This window comes from Sebastes umbrosus, chromosome 11, assembly GCF_015220745.1.
Source record: "Sebastes umbrosus isolate fSebUmb1 chromosome 11, fSebUmb1.pri, whole genome shotgun sequence".
Lineage (NCBI taxonomy): Eukaryota > Metazoa > Chordata > Actinopteri > Perciformes > Sebastidae > Sebastes > Sebastes umbrosus.
The window spans coordinates 24,588,857-24,606,850 of record NC_051279.1 but is presented as its reverse complement, the minus strand read 5'-3'; the positions used below and the strand labels follow the sequence as shown (position 1 = coordinate 24,606,850).

At 41.2% G+C, this 17,994-nt stretch overlaps 1 protein-coding gene across 3 annotated transcripts in view; it reads left to right on the top strand.

The window, feature by feature from the left end:
• The window catches only part of LOC119497744 (sodium bicarbonate cotransporter 3-like), a 45,498-nt gene that overhangs the window by 1,057 nt on the left and 26,447 nt on the right, over nucleotides 1-17,994 (top strand). Inside the window, exons 1-8 of one of the 3 annotated variants that reach the window (XM_037786096.1) lie at nucleotides 5,350-5,552; nucleotides 10,607-10,688; nucleotides 11,024-11,164; nucleotides 11,248-11,386; nucleotides 12,253-12,413; nucleotides 12,589-12,777; nucleotides 13,797-14,057; nucleotides 17,533-17,639. In XM_037786096.1, coding sequence (XP_037642024.1) covers nucleotides 5,496-5,552; nucleotides 10,607-10,688; nucleotides 11,024-11,164; nucleotides 11,248-11,386; nucleotides 12,253-12,413; nucleotides 12,589-12,777; nucleotides 13,797-14,057; nucleotides 17,533-17,639 — 1,137 coding nt within the window. In that variant the 5' untranslated portion in view covers nucleotides 5,350-5,495. Of the gene's footprint in view, nucleotides 1-5,349; nucleotides 5,553-10,606; nucleotides 10,689-11,023; nucleotides 11,165-11,247; nucleotides 11,387-12,252; nucleotides 12,414-12,588; nucleotides 12,778-13,796; nucleotides 14,058-17,532; nucleotides 17,640-17,994 lie in introns of those variants that run through there. The other 2 variants (XM_037786097.1, XM_037786098.1) reach the window with 2 other exon arrangements.

Sequence of the window (17,994 nt, the reverse complement as noted above, 5' to 3'; positions counted from 1 at the left end):
TGATTCCCATCATCCAGTCAGTCAGCAGGGAGGAGCTGGTTGAAGCTCTAGTTTAAGTGCCTTTGAGCAAAGCACCTGTTCTGATGATGCTGACAGAGAGGCTCCTCATCAGCATCATGCTGGATGATGCCGTTACCATGGAAATGGGACATGGGTCAGTGTCCTCTAGTTTAAAGACTCTAGGTATTAAAACTTTCCTGAGTAGCGTTGGTTAGCTCTGTGGATGATTGTCGGTTTCACATGTGAAGATCTGATCTCAGTTGTGTTAAATGATGAGTTACATCCCATAATGTTCAGACATTAAATCTCTGATATTGCTTTCTCTATACATGTAGATCTCGGGTTACATAATAATATAATATAATATAATACTATTTGATACCTGGCAGGTTGATTATCACCTGCGATCAATATTGTGATTAATTGTCACATTTAATGATAAATTAAAGAGATTTTTTAAATATAAGAGAAGATTAACCTTTATTGATTCCCAGAGAGGAAATTGTGTTAATAAGTACAGATAAATAGAGAAAGTAAAACATAAATGATAAGAGGTATAAAAAGCTCAAATGAGAGTAGAAGTAAAATAGAAACTATAAAGGAGCAACTAAAGAGGGAAAGTGAGGTGATTAGTAGCAGCAGGATGTAGTGTGTGTTCACAGTGTACTACTATAATGTGATTAATGATACTTAGTGTTTGTCTGTATTAATAATTATAAAAAAATGTATAGGGTGAAATTTGCAACCATCTTATAATTATGAATAATGTGCTGAAATGATGATTTGATCAACAGAAAGTCATATCACAATAATTTTGATAATCTATTTATCTTTTTTGTTTTTTAATATAGCCTAATTTTATTCAACAATCTGCACATGTGATGATATATATATACCCAGAATCAACATGTCAACATAACCTTAAGCATTTACTCCATTTATCATTTTAGTTAATTTTTAAGCAAAAACACCTGAAATTCACTATTTTACAGTTTCTAAATTTGAATATTTGCTGGTTTTCTTTGTCACCTACATTTTATACACCAAACAATCAATGATGATGATGATGATGATTAATTGATCTTTAGATACTGCACTAATTATGAGAAACATTCTCATAATTATATATGCAATCATAGAATAATTTAATAATTAATTAAAAACTGATCCACTCTCACAGACAGTAGTTAACACTTACACACGTAGGCAAAATTGTTGGTACCCTTTCGTTAAAGAAAGAAAAACCCAAAATGGTCACTGAAATAACTTGAAACTGACAAAAGTAATAATAAATAAAAATTTACTGAAAATTAACTAATGAAAATCAGACATTGTTTTTGAATTTTGGTTCAACAGAATCATTTTAAAAAACAAACTAATGAAACTGGCCTGGACAAAAATGATGGTACCCCTAGAAAAGATTGAAAATAATTTGACCATAGGGACATGTAATCAATCTTGTAATCAGTCAGTCTGCCTATTTAAAGGGTGAAAAGTAGTCACTGTGCTGTTTGGTATCATGGTGTGTACCACACTGAACATGGACCACAGAAAGCTAAGGAGAGAGTTGTCTCAGGAGATCAGAAAGAACATTATAGACCTTCATGTTAAAGGTGAAGGCTATAAGACCATCTCCAAGCAGCTTGATGTTCCTGTGACTACAGCTGCTCATATTATTCAGAAGTTTAAGATCCACGGGACTGTAGCCAACCTCCCTGGACGTGGCCGCAAGAGGAAAATTGATGACAAATTGAAGAGACGGATAATACGAATGGTAACCAAAGAGCCCAGAACAACTTCCAAAGAGATTAGAGGTGAACTCCAAGGTCAAGGTACATCAGTGTCAGATCGCACCATCCGTCGCTGTTTGAGCCAAAGTGGACTTAATGGAAGACGACCCGAGGAGGACACCAAATCATAAAAAAGTGAGACTGGAATTTGCCAAAATGCATATTGACAAGCCACAAAGCTTCTGGGAGAATGTCCTTTGGACAGATGAGACAAAACTGGAGCTTTTTGGCAAGTCACATCAGCTCTATGTTCACAGACGCAAAAATGAAGCATCCAAAGAAAAGAACACTGTACCTAATGTGAAACATGGAGGAGGCTTGGTTATGTTCTGGGGCTGCATCTGGCACAGGGTGTCTTGAATCTGTGCAGGGTGCAATGAAATCTGAACACAATCAAGGCATTCTGGAGCGAAATGTGCTGCCCAGTGTCAGAAAGCTTGGTCTCAGTTGCAGGTCATGGGTCCTCAAACAGGATAATGACCCAAAACACAACTAAAAACACCCAAGAATGGCTAAGAACAAAACATTGGACTATTCTGAAGTGGCCTTCTATGAGCCCTGATCTAAATCCTATTGAACATCTGTGGAAGGAGCTGAAACATGCAGTCTGGAGAAGGCACCCTTCAAACCTGAGACAGCTGGAGCAGTTTGCTCACGAGGAGTGGGCCAAAATACCTGTCGACAGGTGCAGAAGTCTCATTGAGAGTTACAGAAATCACTTGTTTGCAGTGATTGCCTCAAAAGGTTGTGAAACAAAACATTAAGTTAAGGGTACCATCATTTTTGTCTAGGCCAGTTTCATTACTTTGTTTTTTAAAATGATTCTGTTGAACCATAATTCAAAAACAATATCTGATTTTCATTAGTTAATTTTTAGTAAATTTTTATTTATTATTACTTTTGTCAGTTTCAAGTTATTTCAGTGACCATTGTGGGTTTTTCTTTCTTTAACGGAAGGGTACCAACAATTTTGTATACTTGTGTATGTTAGTTCACTCAGCAATTTTTGATATTAGAACAAAATAAAACTGAAATGTTTGTGTGTATCTGGACCAAAGATTTTCTGTGAGGGAAGACGCTCCACTCTGTGACACCACCGTACTACCGTTCTGTAGTTCTAAAAACTCCTACAGAGTGAGACCTCTTCAGTCTCTAGTTAAACATTCATGTAAGATCAACATCTTTGATATACTTTTACTTCGTGATTTACTACATATTCATTAACTACATTCCTGTTTGCATTACAGTTTATTCACTTTGCAGTCTCTGTCTACCACGTACATATTTTCAGCATCTGCACATTCCAACAATCTCTCTGCAGAATGTTAGTTTAGATTATCTGCTTCAGGATAAGAGATTCAAAATGATAAGAGAGAAAAAACACAAGAAAAGTAAATTTGTGCAGGTGAGATAAGAAGCTGAAGACAAACAGAAAAAAAAACTGAGAAAAGAAAACCAAAACCTGAGGAGAGTCTGGAGACTAAATTTAAACCAGATGAAGTCCATGAGTGAGGCAGGTGTCTACGGTTAGTTCAGCATATACAGTATACTGTTTATATATATATATATATATATATATATATATATATATATATATATATATATATATATATATATATATATATATATTGTTTATATATATATATATATATATATATATATTGTTTATATACACACACACACACACATATATATATATGTATATATATATATATATATATATATGTATATGTATATATATATATATATATATATATATATATATATATATATGTATATATATATATATATATATATATATATATATATATATATATATATATACACATATGTATATACATATGTGTATATATATATACTGTGTATATATAGCTCATAGCTCTATTAAGCTCTATAAAGCTCTGTAAAGCACTAATTAAGCTCTGTAAAGCTCTATAAAGTGCTGTAAAGCTGAGGGGAGCTGCAGATTCAGCTGATCATTCACTTCCAGACACACAGTAATATCATAGATTGTTAAAATATTAAAAATAGCCATTACAGCCCTCCAGTCATGTTGAACCACTGAGATGCAGCACGAGGGAAGTCTGATCCAACTGTTCATCTGTTTCTGTAGTGTTTGATAAGAGGGGGGGGGGGGGCAGCTGGTCCTGAACATCTGTCACATGACATTTAAAGCTTCTTCCTGTTGATCATTTGTTTGTGGTTTCCAGAGCCGAAGGAGTGTGTTGTTGTGCTGAAACAGAAGAGGAAATGTAAAACCTCCTCATTGATGATACAGTATACATGTATATATGAGCTCTGTGTTCATGTGTTGGTACAGTATATACACCGATCAGCCATAACATTAACACCACTGACAGGTGAAGTGAATAACATTGATTATCTCGTTACCATGGCACCTGGCAGTGGGTGGTATATATAAGACAGCAAGTGAACATTTTGAACTTTGTGTTGGAAGCAGAAGAAATGGGCCAGCGTAAGGATGTGAGTGACTTTGACAAGGGCCAAATTGTGATGGCTGGACGACCGGGTCAGAGCATCTCCAGAACTGCAACTCTTGTGGGATGTTCCCGGTCTGCAATGGTCACGACCTACCAAAAGTCATCCAAGGAAGGAAAACCGGTGAACCGACGACAGGGTCATGTGCGGCCACGGCTCATTGATGCACGTGGGGAGCGAAGGCTGGCCCGTGTTGTCCGATCCAATAGAAGAGCTACTGGAGCTCAAATTGCTGAAAAAGTTAATGCTGGTTCCGATAGAAAGGTGTCAGAACACACAGTGCATCGCAGTTTGTTGCGTATGGGGCTGCGTAGCTGCAGACCGGTCATGGTGCCCATGCTGTACTAATGTTATGGCTGATCGGTGTATATGAGCTCTGTGTTCATGTTGTGGCCTGTTGTTGATTCTCAGTAGAATTCCTGAGCTGAGAGGAAAAAGACTGGTGTTACTGTTCAGGGAGGAAGGAGGGTTTCTACTGTACTGGTACTGGAAAATAGAAAACCTGTTGGTCCTGACTAGGGTCTTGTTGGTCCTGACTAGGGTCTTGTTTGTCCTGACTAGGGTCTTGTTTGTCCTGACTAGGGTCTTGTTTGTCCTGACTAGGGTCTTGTTGGTCCTGACTAGGGTCTTGTTGGTCCTGACTAGGGACTTGTTGGTCCTGAGGGACTTGTTGTCCCAGCTCTATAAGATAACGCATATAATACAGGATGTATATCTGAGTTCCTGTCAGTGATCAGAAGTATCAGAGATTGAGGTGAAGTATTAGTTGTTAAAGTAGTAGTATTAATAGTTGTAGAAGTAGTAGTAGTAATACTACTAGAAGTATTTCCTGGTTGTTTCAGGTCAGTTGAGTTCAGTTTGTCAGTTTTCTGCTCTGTTAGTGTTTTTCCTGCTCAGTAATGTGGTCGACCCGTTGATTAGGCCCCTCCTCCTGTGATTTCTTCTTCTGTTCTGTAATGTGGTCGACCCGTTCTCTGGAGCCCCCCCCCCCCTGTGTTTTCTTCTTCTGTGCTGCTGATCTCAGAGCTCCAGGCAGTGAAGCAACACTCTGGTCTATAAATACTCGAGGAGTCGTAGTCTGTATTTAGTGAACCTGGACGACTGGATCCACTCGGTTCGTTTCTGAGCTGCAGGTTTATCTCAACGTGTTCCTCTGGTTCTCTGAGAGCTGTTTGGTTTTGACCCAGTGGACGGGTTCTGGACAGGATGGGAGACTTTTGGGGAGATATAGTCAGTCACAGGGTGGCCAGAGCCATGTCACTGGTACGTACCTAGAACTCACTCTGTGTCTCATCATACCACTGATAGTTAGAGATAGTTTAGTTAACTGATAGTTAGAGATAGTTTAGTTAACTGATAGTTATAGATAGTTTAGTTAACTGATAGTTAGATAGTTTAGTTAATAACTGCTCTCAGGATGACATGTTCTTCAGGCTCATCAAACATTTGAGGAAATGAGAGTCAAACAGGAAAAGACGAACCCTCCTGTAATCTAACCCTTTGAATACAGTCACATATGTAAATATTAAGAAAGTTCATCAATGCAGAAATATTCCATTAGAGCACAAAATCTGACAATTATTTTAGTTTTATTAATGAAAATGAATGTGACCGGCACAGAATCAGCTACATCTATATCCATCTATTAGGGCTGGGCAATATGTCGATATAATATCGATATCATGATATGAGATTAGATATCATTTTAGATTTTGGATATCGTGATAAATCATAATATATCATAATATAATATGTGTTGTCTTTTCCTGGTTTTAAATGCTACATTACAGTAAAGTGATGTCAATTTCTGAACATACCAGACTGTTGTAGCTGTTTTATTTAGGGATGCATCGATCCAACTTTTTCAGTCCCGATACAGAGTACCGATCTGATACCAGTGTTTAATGAATCATCTGTATGCCTCACTGTGTGGAAGTGACTGGATCATTCTGTTATGTGCAAGACAACATCAGTCTGGACTTAAACATTGTTTTCTTAACTTTGTAAAACTAAATGTAACAAATAGATATAAACTTACTAAATTGTTTATTATCATTATAATAAATTGTACACCAACAACTTGGTAGAACACCTTCCAAATTAACAGGAATTATAAATCAGGTGTAAACCTTTTTAATTCAGCAACAAACTGGTCAAAACTTAAACAGGAATAAAATTTCCAGTATATAGTATATAAACATTGAATTTAATATATCGACTCCATTGTCACCGATACCCATTCTAGCTATTGAGTCAGTATCGGCCCGTTATCTGACAGCAACAAGTCAATAAAGACGATAATCTAACAGCACAGAAAGCAGAACAAGTCTGAATCCACCGGTCTTTAGTGATATTTCTGTATTAAAGCAGCAGTCAGTGTGTAGAGAAGCAGCCTGGAGCCTCCAGACGGTTCTTCTTCTTCAGGAGGAGACCTTTAAACTGAAAACTGATCTGAGTCACAATCAGATCCAGGTTCCTCCGGGTCAGATCTTATTTATAAACTCCTTTAAACCACCACATTATCTCTGCTCCTCTAAATATCCTCTTTATTTAGTGAAATCACCGTCTACACGGTCACATCTGATTTGTGACCAGATTTTGCTTTTGGTAGATTTATGTTCTCATTCTGTCACCAGGTGTGAACAGGAGAGCAAACTAAAGCTGTGTTCACATCCAGAGTGAAGCGAATTTTCACGTCGCTTTACTGGCGTGAGTCGGACCGCCGGTATCATTTGTGTTCGTTCTAGACGCTCCGGAGAGGAGGAGGAGCTTGTCTCCATAGATACCAACAACTATTCTTTCCTCCATCAACCATGGAAGAAATAACCACTGTTGCTGCTTTGTACATGTTGGTGAAGTCCCAGATATGTCAGAAAACCAAACGCCATCATGTCTAGGTTCATAACATCACCCGGCGGCGAGCAGTATTCACATACAGTGTCATTGCACTGACTGTATCTAGCAGCCACACGTCACTACTGAGGTATGAACCCAAAATAAACAGATTGAGCTGTGATTTAATATTAATAAACAGATCAAAATGATGCTGAAATAACTAAATAATGATGCTGATTAGTAAAACGTCTGAATTCATGCTTTGTCAGGTCTGTTGCCAAGACGACAAGCAAACAACTTTTAAAATGCTTGTTTTCTGAATGGCGTTTGGATGGATCAGTGCCAGGCAATACAGCTGCTCCATCAACACTCAACATAAAGTCATCTAGGCATAAGTAGGCAGCGACGTTGTTGTTTCTACCATAGACAGTTTGTGGTTTCTACACAGAGTTTGTTCCGGTCGTAGCTCGGGGTGACCACAGACTTATACAAGATTTATTTCCTCCATTTCTGATTCAACAACGTCAGGACGTCAGTGACCACAGGAGAACAATCTCAACGCTGACAGGCTTTCACCACACAGCGGCACTCACATTTCAGCACAGATTTGGTTAAACTGATCACATATTGTAAACATAAATGGTTCCTTTTTAAAGCTTAAAAACAGCCTTTTGTCCAGTAAAGGATGACAACCATGGATGTATTAACACCGGTGACGCTAAGCTAAATAATGACACTTCTGCTCTAAACAGAAGTGAGAACAAAACATGACGCAGTGAGGAAGAACCTTAGTTCAGGTAGAGAATATGATGAATATATAAGAGCTGAACTCAGATCAGTCCCATCATGCGTTTGGTTGGTATGAGGAGAGGAAGTCTATATTTAACCTGATGAGCTGGATGGATCATCTCCAGCTGTGTGTGTCTGTACAGTGGAGGTTCACAGCTGGAGCACTGTCATTGTGTGCGTGTTATCTGTCAGCGTGCTGCTGGAACAACCACGGAGCTGCACTTCCTGTCTGACACGCTCCCCTTGCTAACATCCGCAGTCTGCATGTCGTCCTGCTCACTTCTCAACACTAAACACTCTCATCATGTTTATTTGATCAGCTGAGCCTCTTGTTCCGTCCAGCTGTCAGATCACTTCCTGGCAGTGATGGTGTGATGAGGCACGGCGTTCCCACCGGCTGTGGGCGGAGCCAGGCAGTCCGAGTGTGTCGGTGCACAGTTGAAGTGGTGATATGACCTTAAAGTCGTCTGTCCACGGTGACACACTGGGACCAGTTTGGGGATCAGATATAAAATCGTAGAATTAAACCTGCCAGTCATGAACAGATTTGTGTGCTCACGCCACCTTTTCTTCACGCAGTCGAGTCAAGAGATGATTGAGGTGTGAAATAGTTTTTTATATCTGATCATTTTGGCTGATGGGAGTTCAAGTTGGATGATGAGTATTAGGGGTGGGCTAAAAAATCAATTCACCTATGTATCGCAATTTTTTTTTTTTTACAGTGTTGAAATAGATGTTTTAATGGCAGAATCGATATAAATGTATTTACTTCATTTGAGTCTATGTGGAGGTAGAAGGAAGTTACCACTTTTATTGTTGTAGTCTGAGTAACGTGACGTCATATCCGTTCAGTATCCGTCAACCAAAACAAACCGCAGCGACCCGAAACGATAAAGTAGGAAACGTTGGAGTGTCTGCGTGGATACGACCTGCACCCTCACATTTTAAATCCAAAGTGGTAAACACTACACATCCAGTAAAGTATGGAAACACTTTGGGTTTCACACATTGCAGGAAAAGCAGAGCTAGACATCACGGCTAAAGCTGCATGCTAACTCTGTCATGGACAGGAAACGTTATCATATTGCGGTAAGGTGCGGTCAAGCTGGCCGTCACTCTCATCTCCGTGGTCAAATGGTCCGACGCTACAACTGTAGAGCACCCATATACTGACATTAATGTTAAATGCATTCAAACGGCCCCGATGGAGCTGACTATGGATGTATAAAGAGAACGGAGCTGACGGGAGTATAAAACATTACATTTCCGTTCTAAATTAAAAAGAAAATACCACTAATCTGTGAGGGACATGTCTTTATTCTTTGATTTTTTGGGTTGGGTTTGGCTACATTTTTATTGGATTCATTTAGAGATTTTACAAAGTAAAAGTCTCTAGAAGTGTATGTCTGAACTTCTTCCCATGGTCTAGTGTTAAATAAGTTAACATAAATCAGAATATCAAATCGCAATACTTAAAAATCACAATACATATCGAATCGGCACCCAAGTATGGTGATAGAATGGAATCAGGAGAGAGGTGAATCGCCCCAGCCCTGATGATGATGATTATGAAAACCATTCTTAGTTTCAGATGATTATACGCTAATGAAAACATAGTTATTAATATGATATTTTTGCTGCTAGAGCCTCTGAAATGTTACACACTGGTGCTTTGATAAGCAGCTATTTTGATAATCAATTAATTGTTAGTAATTTTCAGGATTTGATGCTTCTCTTCGTCCTAAATGTTGGTAAACTGAATATTTGTAATTTTGAACCGTTGGACATTTGAAAACGTCACATTGAGCCGTAAGAAATTATAATGGGGATGTTTTTCTCACTATTTTCTACTATTTTCAACAGGCAGATTTATGGATAATGAAATACTGGTTAGTTGCAGCTGGAGTGTGAATCCTTGAGGTCTAACAGAAGTTTCATTAAACCTGCGTTGTTTCCATTTACGTGCACTCTCTTTTGGCCCGTAAGCGCCTCCTGTAGGTCAGTCTCTAGGTCAGTCTGTAGGTCAGTCTGACTACAGACTGACCTACAGATTGACTCCAGTCTGTAGGTCAGTCTGTAGCTCAGTCTGTAGGTCAGTCTGTAGCTCAGTCTGGAGGTCAGTCTTGAGGTAGTCTGTAAGTCAGTCTGTAGGGCAGTCTGTAGGTCAGTCTGGAGGTAGTCTGTAAGTCAGTCTGGAGTCAGTCTATAGGTCAGTCTGTAAGTCAGTCTGTAGGGCAGTCTGTAGGGCAGTCTGGAGGTAGTCTGTCAGTCTATAGGTCAGTCTGTAAGTCAGTCTGGAGTCAGTCTGTAGGTCAGTCTGTAGCTCAGTCTGGAGGTCAGTCTATAGGTAGTCTGTAAGTCGGTCTGGAGGTCGGTCTGGAGTCAGTCTGTAGGTTAGTCTGGAGGTAGTCTGTAAGTCAGTCTATAGTTCAGTCTGTAAGTCAGTCTGGAGTCACTCTGTAGGTCAGTCTGGAGATCAGTCTGGAGGTCAGTCTGTAAGTCAGTCTGTAGGTCAGTCTGTAGGTCAGTCTATAGGTCAGTCTGTAGGTCAGTCTGGAGTCAGTCTGTAGGTCAGTCTGGAGTCAGTCTGTAGGTCAGTCTGTAGTCGGTCTGGAGTCAGTCTGTAGGTCAGTCTGTAGTCGGTCTGGAGTCAGTCTGGAGTCAGGAGGAACTGATTGATCCTCTTGTTGCAGGGGAACGATGAGGAGGCGGTACTGGACCGGGGCAAGACCAGCTCCACCCTCCACACCAACTTTGAGAAGGAAGAACTGGAGAGTGAGTCCTCCAATAACACACACACACACACACACACACAGTGTTTACAGTCAACAGGAAGTAGCAGAGATGATGTATTTATACACACCAGTCAGTCAGCCGGTGATACTTCTGAACATTTTGATTTTCATATCATTTGCATCAGTAGAAGCAGGAAATGTACATTTATTTTCATGGATTTTGTAGAAGCCACTTTTATTTGTTGTTTGTTTTGGAGTGATGCACTTATTTATTTTAGTGTATTTATTTGATGATGATATTTAATCACTCTGAATAATGAGTGTGATGTAATGAAGGCTCTCTGAGCTGGTCAGTGACAGTATTTCCCTCCTCAGGTCACAGAGCGGTGTATGTTGGCGTTCACGTTCCTATGGGCCGAGACACCCGAAGACGTCACCGCCACCGAGGACACCGACATCACCGGAAACGACGGGACCGCTCAGATCGCGAGGACGGACGAGAGTCGCCCTCTTACGGTCTGTCCGGTATTAATCACACACTCACACTGATGGTCATAAAGTGATGACCTGCTAACGTGTCACTGGTTGTTTCCCTGCAGACACGCCGTCTCAGAGAGTCCACTTCATCCTCGGGACAGAGGACGGCGACGAGGAGCACATCCCCCACGACCTGTTCACCGAGCTGGACGAGATCGCATTCAGAGACGGAGACTTCCAGGAGTGGAAGGAGACGGCCAGGCGAGCACACTTCTTCTCCAGACTCTGGCTCATTGTTTGGTCTTCTGTTCTGATTTTAGATGAGATTTGAGATGATCTTTTCTAACTTTATTCATAATAACTCACCATTTCACTCGGCTGGTCCTTCCTTCTTTGACCAGGATGAACCTTCATTTAATCTGGATTCTTAATCTGAGCGTTGAAGATGTGTCACTGCCCTGTAGGACTCTGTCAGTTAATTCAGTGGATTTAGTTCTGAACACCTCGTTCATGCCTGGATGGTTTCAGACCAGCAGTCAGACTGAACCAAAACCAAACCGATACTGCAGAGTAAAGATGATCTGAATGCAGCGAACGTGACAAAAAATTCCACTTTTGTTGCCAAATTTTGCTCATTTCTGTGCATCCAGAATCTTTTAGAGCCTGGAAAAGTCTGATTTATTTAAGACCTGACATGACGGTTTACAACCGTGCTATCCTGGTGAGCTACCATACTTTGAGACCTTGCCACGATGGCTTTTTGCTGCGTCGAGCAAAGCCCGACTTTGGGCGCTGCCCGTTGTCAAACCGTGTTCTGTCGCTAGCATCTCTTCCACCGGGAAACAACATTTGGTGTAGCTGTATTGTCGTCCGGGAGGAAATGGTAGAACTGATACAGGCTGTACAGAGCCAGAAATGGGTTGAGGTAACGAAAAGGGAAAAAAAGGTGTGAAAATGTGTCATAAATCTTGAGAAATACGGGAGAATTGTGAACCCGGGAGGAAACCGGGAGAGGGTGATGAAAAACGGGAGTCTCCTGGGAAAATCAGGAGGGTTGGTTAGTATGGGATCTCCCAGTACCTGAGCTCTGCTATGTGAAGTTAAACTTCTGTGTGATGTGTCTTCAGGTGGCTGAAGTTTGAGGAGGACGTAGAGGACGGCGGCGAGCGTTGGAGTAAACCATACGTGGCCACGTTGTCCCTTCACAGTCTGTTTGAGCTGCGTTCCTGCATCCTGAACGGCACCGTGCTGCTCGACATGAGGGCCAACACCATCGAAGAGATCGCAGGTCAGTTCTGGAGATTGTACTAGAACCACTGAACCAGGACTGGGACTGAAATGTGGCCTCAATCAGTTTGTAGGAGAATGTCACTCAGAAGTTGTCAAAGTGAGCTGAATGCTGTAAAACATGTCCAGACCGCGTCCCGTGTCATGTACTTCCTGTTTTCCTGCCTCCCGTGCAGACATGGTGATTGACAGCATGCTGGCGTCGGGTCAGCTGGAGGAGGACGGTCGAGAGAAGGTGAAGGAGGCCATGTTGAGGCGTCACCACCATCAGAGCGAGAAGAAGCTGAGCAACCGGATCCCGCTGGTTCGATCCTTCGCTGATATCGGCAAGAAACACTCCGACCCCCATCTACTGGAACGCAACGGTGAGACCATTCTGAACTTCACCTTACCACAGTTAATACTTAATTAATAATATAATCTGGAGGCCTGTTGTTTGTCCTCCTCACTAACCTGAACAGACCTGCTGAGTCAGCGTTAATAACCAGCTAACACCATGTGACGAGTCAGCGTTTTCATATCCAGACTCATAAATCCTGTTTGTTAGTGAAGAATGATTTAATATGCTGATGTGACCTGAAGCTCCGTCATGTTGAAACCTGCAGGTCGGTGTGCAGAGAGCATGCAGGAAGCCTTCACACAACATATATACAGTATATATATGTATATATTTGTATATATACATATATATATTGTATGTGTGTGTGTGATGTTGCTCTATAACAGCAGTGTTTATCTCTAACTAGATTTGTCTGAGGAAACACTTCCTAGGTTTTAAAAAGTAATGAATAGTAATAACTTTTACGTCGTGATCAGAAGGAAGAACATAATTCAGAAGACATGATGTACGTATATACAGTATATATTACATACATACTTATAAAGAAGATGTATGTTTAAAGAAAATTGACATTAAAATGCAGGAACCAAATGTACAGAAGGACCTGTTGGGAGTTTGATTTGAATCCAAGGAAAAGTCAGAGTAAAGAGTAAAAATCAATGTGTCAGTGCTCTCAGTTTCTAAATGAGCTCAAACATCTTTGATACGTCGTCACTGATCAGCTGACGTACATACTGACACCTGTATGCACCTTATTCTCTGTTTGTGTCATTATTTAGCTGTTAGTGTTAATACATCCATGGTTATCATCCTTTACTGGCCGAAAAGCTGTTATTAAGTTTAAATGTTCTTTCAGGTGAGACAGGAACATTTAGATTTGTGATCAGTTCAACTGAATCTGTGTGAGACCAGCCTGGATAACTCTGTGATCGTCTGGTGATGTCTGTCAGCATCTTTAACAACCAGCAGCCTTGTTCAGTCGTCCTTTCACCTCCCTCTTCTTCTTCTTTTTATTCTTCTCCTTCTTCTTCTTCTCCTCTTCAGGGGAGAGTCTGTCCTCCTCTCACCTCTCCCCCCTCCGTCGCTCCTCCGTCCCCTCCGCCACTCCTACGTCCCCTCGTATCTCCGGCCCCGCCCCCTCCCTCATGGATGCCCCCCCGCCGGACCACGTCCTCTCTGGTGCTCCACGCCGCTGCTCTGCTCCGGGGGGGCTGTGGGGAGGAGGGGGGTTCTCCCAGATGGTGCTTCACCCTCTTGAAGAGGAAGAGGAGGAAGAGGATCAGCTGTTTCCTCTCAGTCTCACAGGCAAATATCGGCACGGATCGGCTCGGCACGGATCGGCTCGGCTCGGCATGGTGTGGCTTCATACCGAACACTCACCTGCTCTCTTTATCTTAAAGTCCCCTTTAAGCCTGTGTGGTGCTGATGAAGTGGGTGTGGGGGGTTAACTCCAGTGGAGCTGCTCAGTGACCATCAGATCAGACTGGTTGTACTGGGCAGCTCCCAGTCCTCAATGTGTGGAACTGTGTGAGTTTACAGTGAAAACAGAAGATGAACGTCGGTTTGCAAAATAACAGCCTGTAGTGCTCCGTCTTTACTAACTCTGTCGTCCTACAGAGACGCACCAGTCTGGTCAGACCTGCCGACCTCCAGACCTCAGAACCAGGGAGGATCTCTAACCCAGAGTGGGGGGGTCTGGAGGTCCTCCCTTGTTTCCTGCATTCTGGTGACTTTTAAAGAATGAAAATAACAAATAATTATAAAGTGAACAGCAACAGCAGTTTTATATTAAATACTTTTATTTGACTTTTAATACTCAGGACTGAATACAGAGTAACTGGTCTCTCTGGTGTGAATCTCTGACATCATCAGTTTTCACTCATTCATTTTCTGCTCCTGCTTCAGTATTCCTTTCTCTTAGTTCTCTCCATCTCTCTCTCCTACTCTCAGTCACTGAAGCTCCTTTCAACGCAACCACTGACCTCTGACAACCCTTATTTCCAATAGGTAGCGCCATGCCACGACGGCTTGCGGCGAGTGCAGCTCCAACCTTAAGCAGCTCTCCTCCCCCAGGAAATTACATCAGGTGTAGCTGTATTGTCGTCTGGGTGGAAACAGTCGAGCTGATAGACGCTGATAGACGCTGATAGACGCTGATAGATGCTGTGCAGAGACAGAAACAGGTTGAAATAACAAAAAGGAAAAGAGGTTGTGAACTTTTGTCATAAATCTGGAGAATTGTGACCCCGAGAGGAAACCAGGAGGGTTGGTTAGTCTGAGTACATCATCTTCATCATCATCTTCATCTGACTCATGACTCCTTGCTAATGAGTTACTGAAGCTGACAGGTCTTAAACGTTAAAGTCCAAATAAACAGGAAGCAGTCTAATGAAGCGACTAATGAAGCAGAGCAACATGCTGACTGTAACGCTGAGAGAGAAAAGATTAACTAAGAGGAAAGTTTGAGGAAAGTAAGGGTCAGTTAGAGACCGAAATGACAAACATCAATTATTCTTTATTAAACGACTTTCATGGAACTGAAATATGATTATTCATTCATTTTAGGGCTGTACCGAATGTTTAACATTCACTTTTAGTGTCTGTCGTCATATTTTATGATGACATCACCCAAAAAAATGGATTTAGTGTTATTGTGGTTATTTAACTGTAATTGATGGTGTTGTCAGATCACTGCTAGACCATTAATACAGGTGTGAGCGGCAGAGCAACCTGTTTTTCACTGCAGTAAGATGTTGTTTTTGAAATGCAGATTTGCATTTTTGGACTGAAGCAGAATATCTCGTTACATAAAGAAATGTTGTGATTTTGGTCGTTCCTCCCCAGTTCTCCAACCATGTATTCTATGTACAGTATATGTAGCTACATACTTCTGAGACATTACAGCGGGCCATAATAAAACCAAAATAAATAAAAACTAAAACTAGAAAACACACTCTGAAAACAAACTAAAACGAAAAACTAAAACAAGATTTATTTCCTTCATTTCTGATTCAACAACGTCAGTGGAGGACAGGAGGACAATCTCAACGCTGAGAGGCTTTCACCACACAGTGCCACACCAACCTCTGGCTCGAGTTAAATTATTTCAACTCACGCGGATGATGCGAATTTCGCATGTTTGTGTCGCCCAGCGCAAATTCACATCTATTCGCCTCTTTGCATTGACTTTGTATGTAATCGCGCCGCATGAAAAGTTCACTTGGCTCTTGGTGTGACAACACCATCAGACCCTGTTGCAGTAAAATGAGAGGTTTTCTAAAGGGACTCTGGAGCTCAGAATCACTACAGGCACCGCCAAAATCAACACCAATTTAAAGTTCCTCGTAGAAACTTAAAATCAGGAAAACTTCTGGAGCTCCGTCCAGTTTCTATCAGTAGATTATATCAAATATGTGATTGTGTCAGACTGACAGTTAAAGGTTAAAGTCAGATTAAAGTCTGATCGAGTTCCTGATCGAGTTCCTATCGGCACACAGAGTGACATTTAACATCAGGTTTGGATCCAGACTGTTGGACTGTAACAGGACACTGTGTGTGTGTTCTCAGGTTAAAGTCATGTGGTCTAAATCAGCAGCTTTAGACTGAAAACCTCTGTCAGCTCAACAGTTTCAGATCTAAAAGTTAATTAATTTTATTCTTTGATTTATTTAACAGGGACAGTACTCATTAAAAAAGACTGCTGAGCCACAGAGTCACTCTAATAACAGCAGATTAAAATTACTTAATGATTATTGAGGTCATTTGTCGGCATGCAGAACAATAATAAAAAGTGAATGTTTGTTAACATGATACTACATTGTCAGGTGCTATTTAACCCCCTGAGACCCGACTGACTTTACTGTCTTTCAGAGGCTCTAGTAGGTTCAGGGCTAGAGTGGAGATACAGATATCATATGAAACTAGAAAACGTGAGGAATACATTGATACCAACCATGTTATGCTTCCATGTCGGGAAGGAGGCTAAATAACACTCCAGATTTGGGATACATTTTAGCGAGGAAAAACTGGCATGGCCATAACAAATGGTATCAACCCAAAAATTGCTGCAACAACTTATGAGACACAATAGAGCATTGAGATGGAAATCATATACTTCTATCATAATGTTCTAAACCCTTATACACTTCAATACTATTCATTTTAATAATGAATTCCTGTTTATTACTGATTTATGACTAGAACAACTTGACACACAGGGCTGAGCTGCATCTCAAATTAATCTTCAGGTTCCCAGCTTTCAGATGATGTACACCACTTCTATGTGACATCTACTGTTGACCTGCTATCTCCCACTAAAGACCCCCTGTACCCCCCTGAAAAAGACTAAAACAGGTCTATTGTGGGTCTCAGAGGGTTAATGCATACAACACAGAGGCTCATAATACAAGACATACAAAGCCATGACATGTTAAATAAAACATTGTGCTGCTTTATCAGACGCTGATAGAAACACGGGAAGCAGAAGGACAGACATAAAAGGCACATTATGAAGTATACAGTATATAAAATACATACATCACTCAGACATGAGGACAGACAGGTTTAGCCTGTCTGATCAGATTTAAAGACGTGTTGTCAGAGTGGTGGGTGAGCTGGAGGACAGAGACGAAGACGTTTCCTGTTGAGTTAAACATTACACAGCAGCAGGTGGTCCAGTGTCCCAGAGGATGACTCGCTTTGTGTTGTACCTGAAGCAGAATATTGTCCCCCATCATACTGGTTTCCTGTGTAAATGAACTTCATCTTCTGGTCTGTGCAGGTCTGCTGGCGTCCCCTCAGTCGGCTCCAGGAAACCTCGACAGCAAGAACAGCGAGAGTCGCATCAACGGAGGCAGCCGGGAGAACAGCACGGTGGACTTCAGCAGGGTAAATGCTTCTCCCTCCTACGCTCTGCTAAGTAATGTCAAGTCAATTTTATTTGTATAGTCAAATATCACAAATCACAAATTAGCGTCAGAGAGCTTTACAATCTGTACAAGATACAACACCTTCTGTCCTTTACAGTACGACCCTCTCATCGGATATGAGGAAATAGACGTCCTGTGTAAAGAGTAACAACATAATGAAAATACGGACTACTAGGCTTAAATCATACATTGCGACTGAGACCGACCCACCAGCCGAATAATAAAAGAATAACTAACTAATTCAAAGTTAGGGCATAAAGAAGGGTTTTGAGTTTAGAGTTAAAGGCCTCCACAGAATCAGACTGTCTGATGTC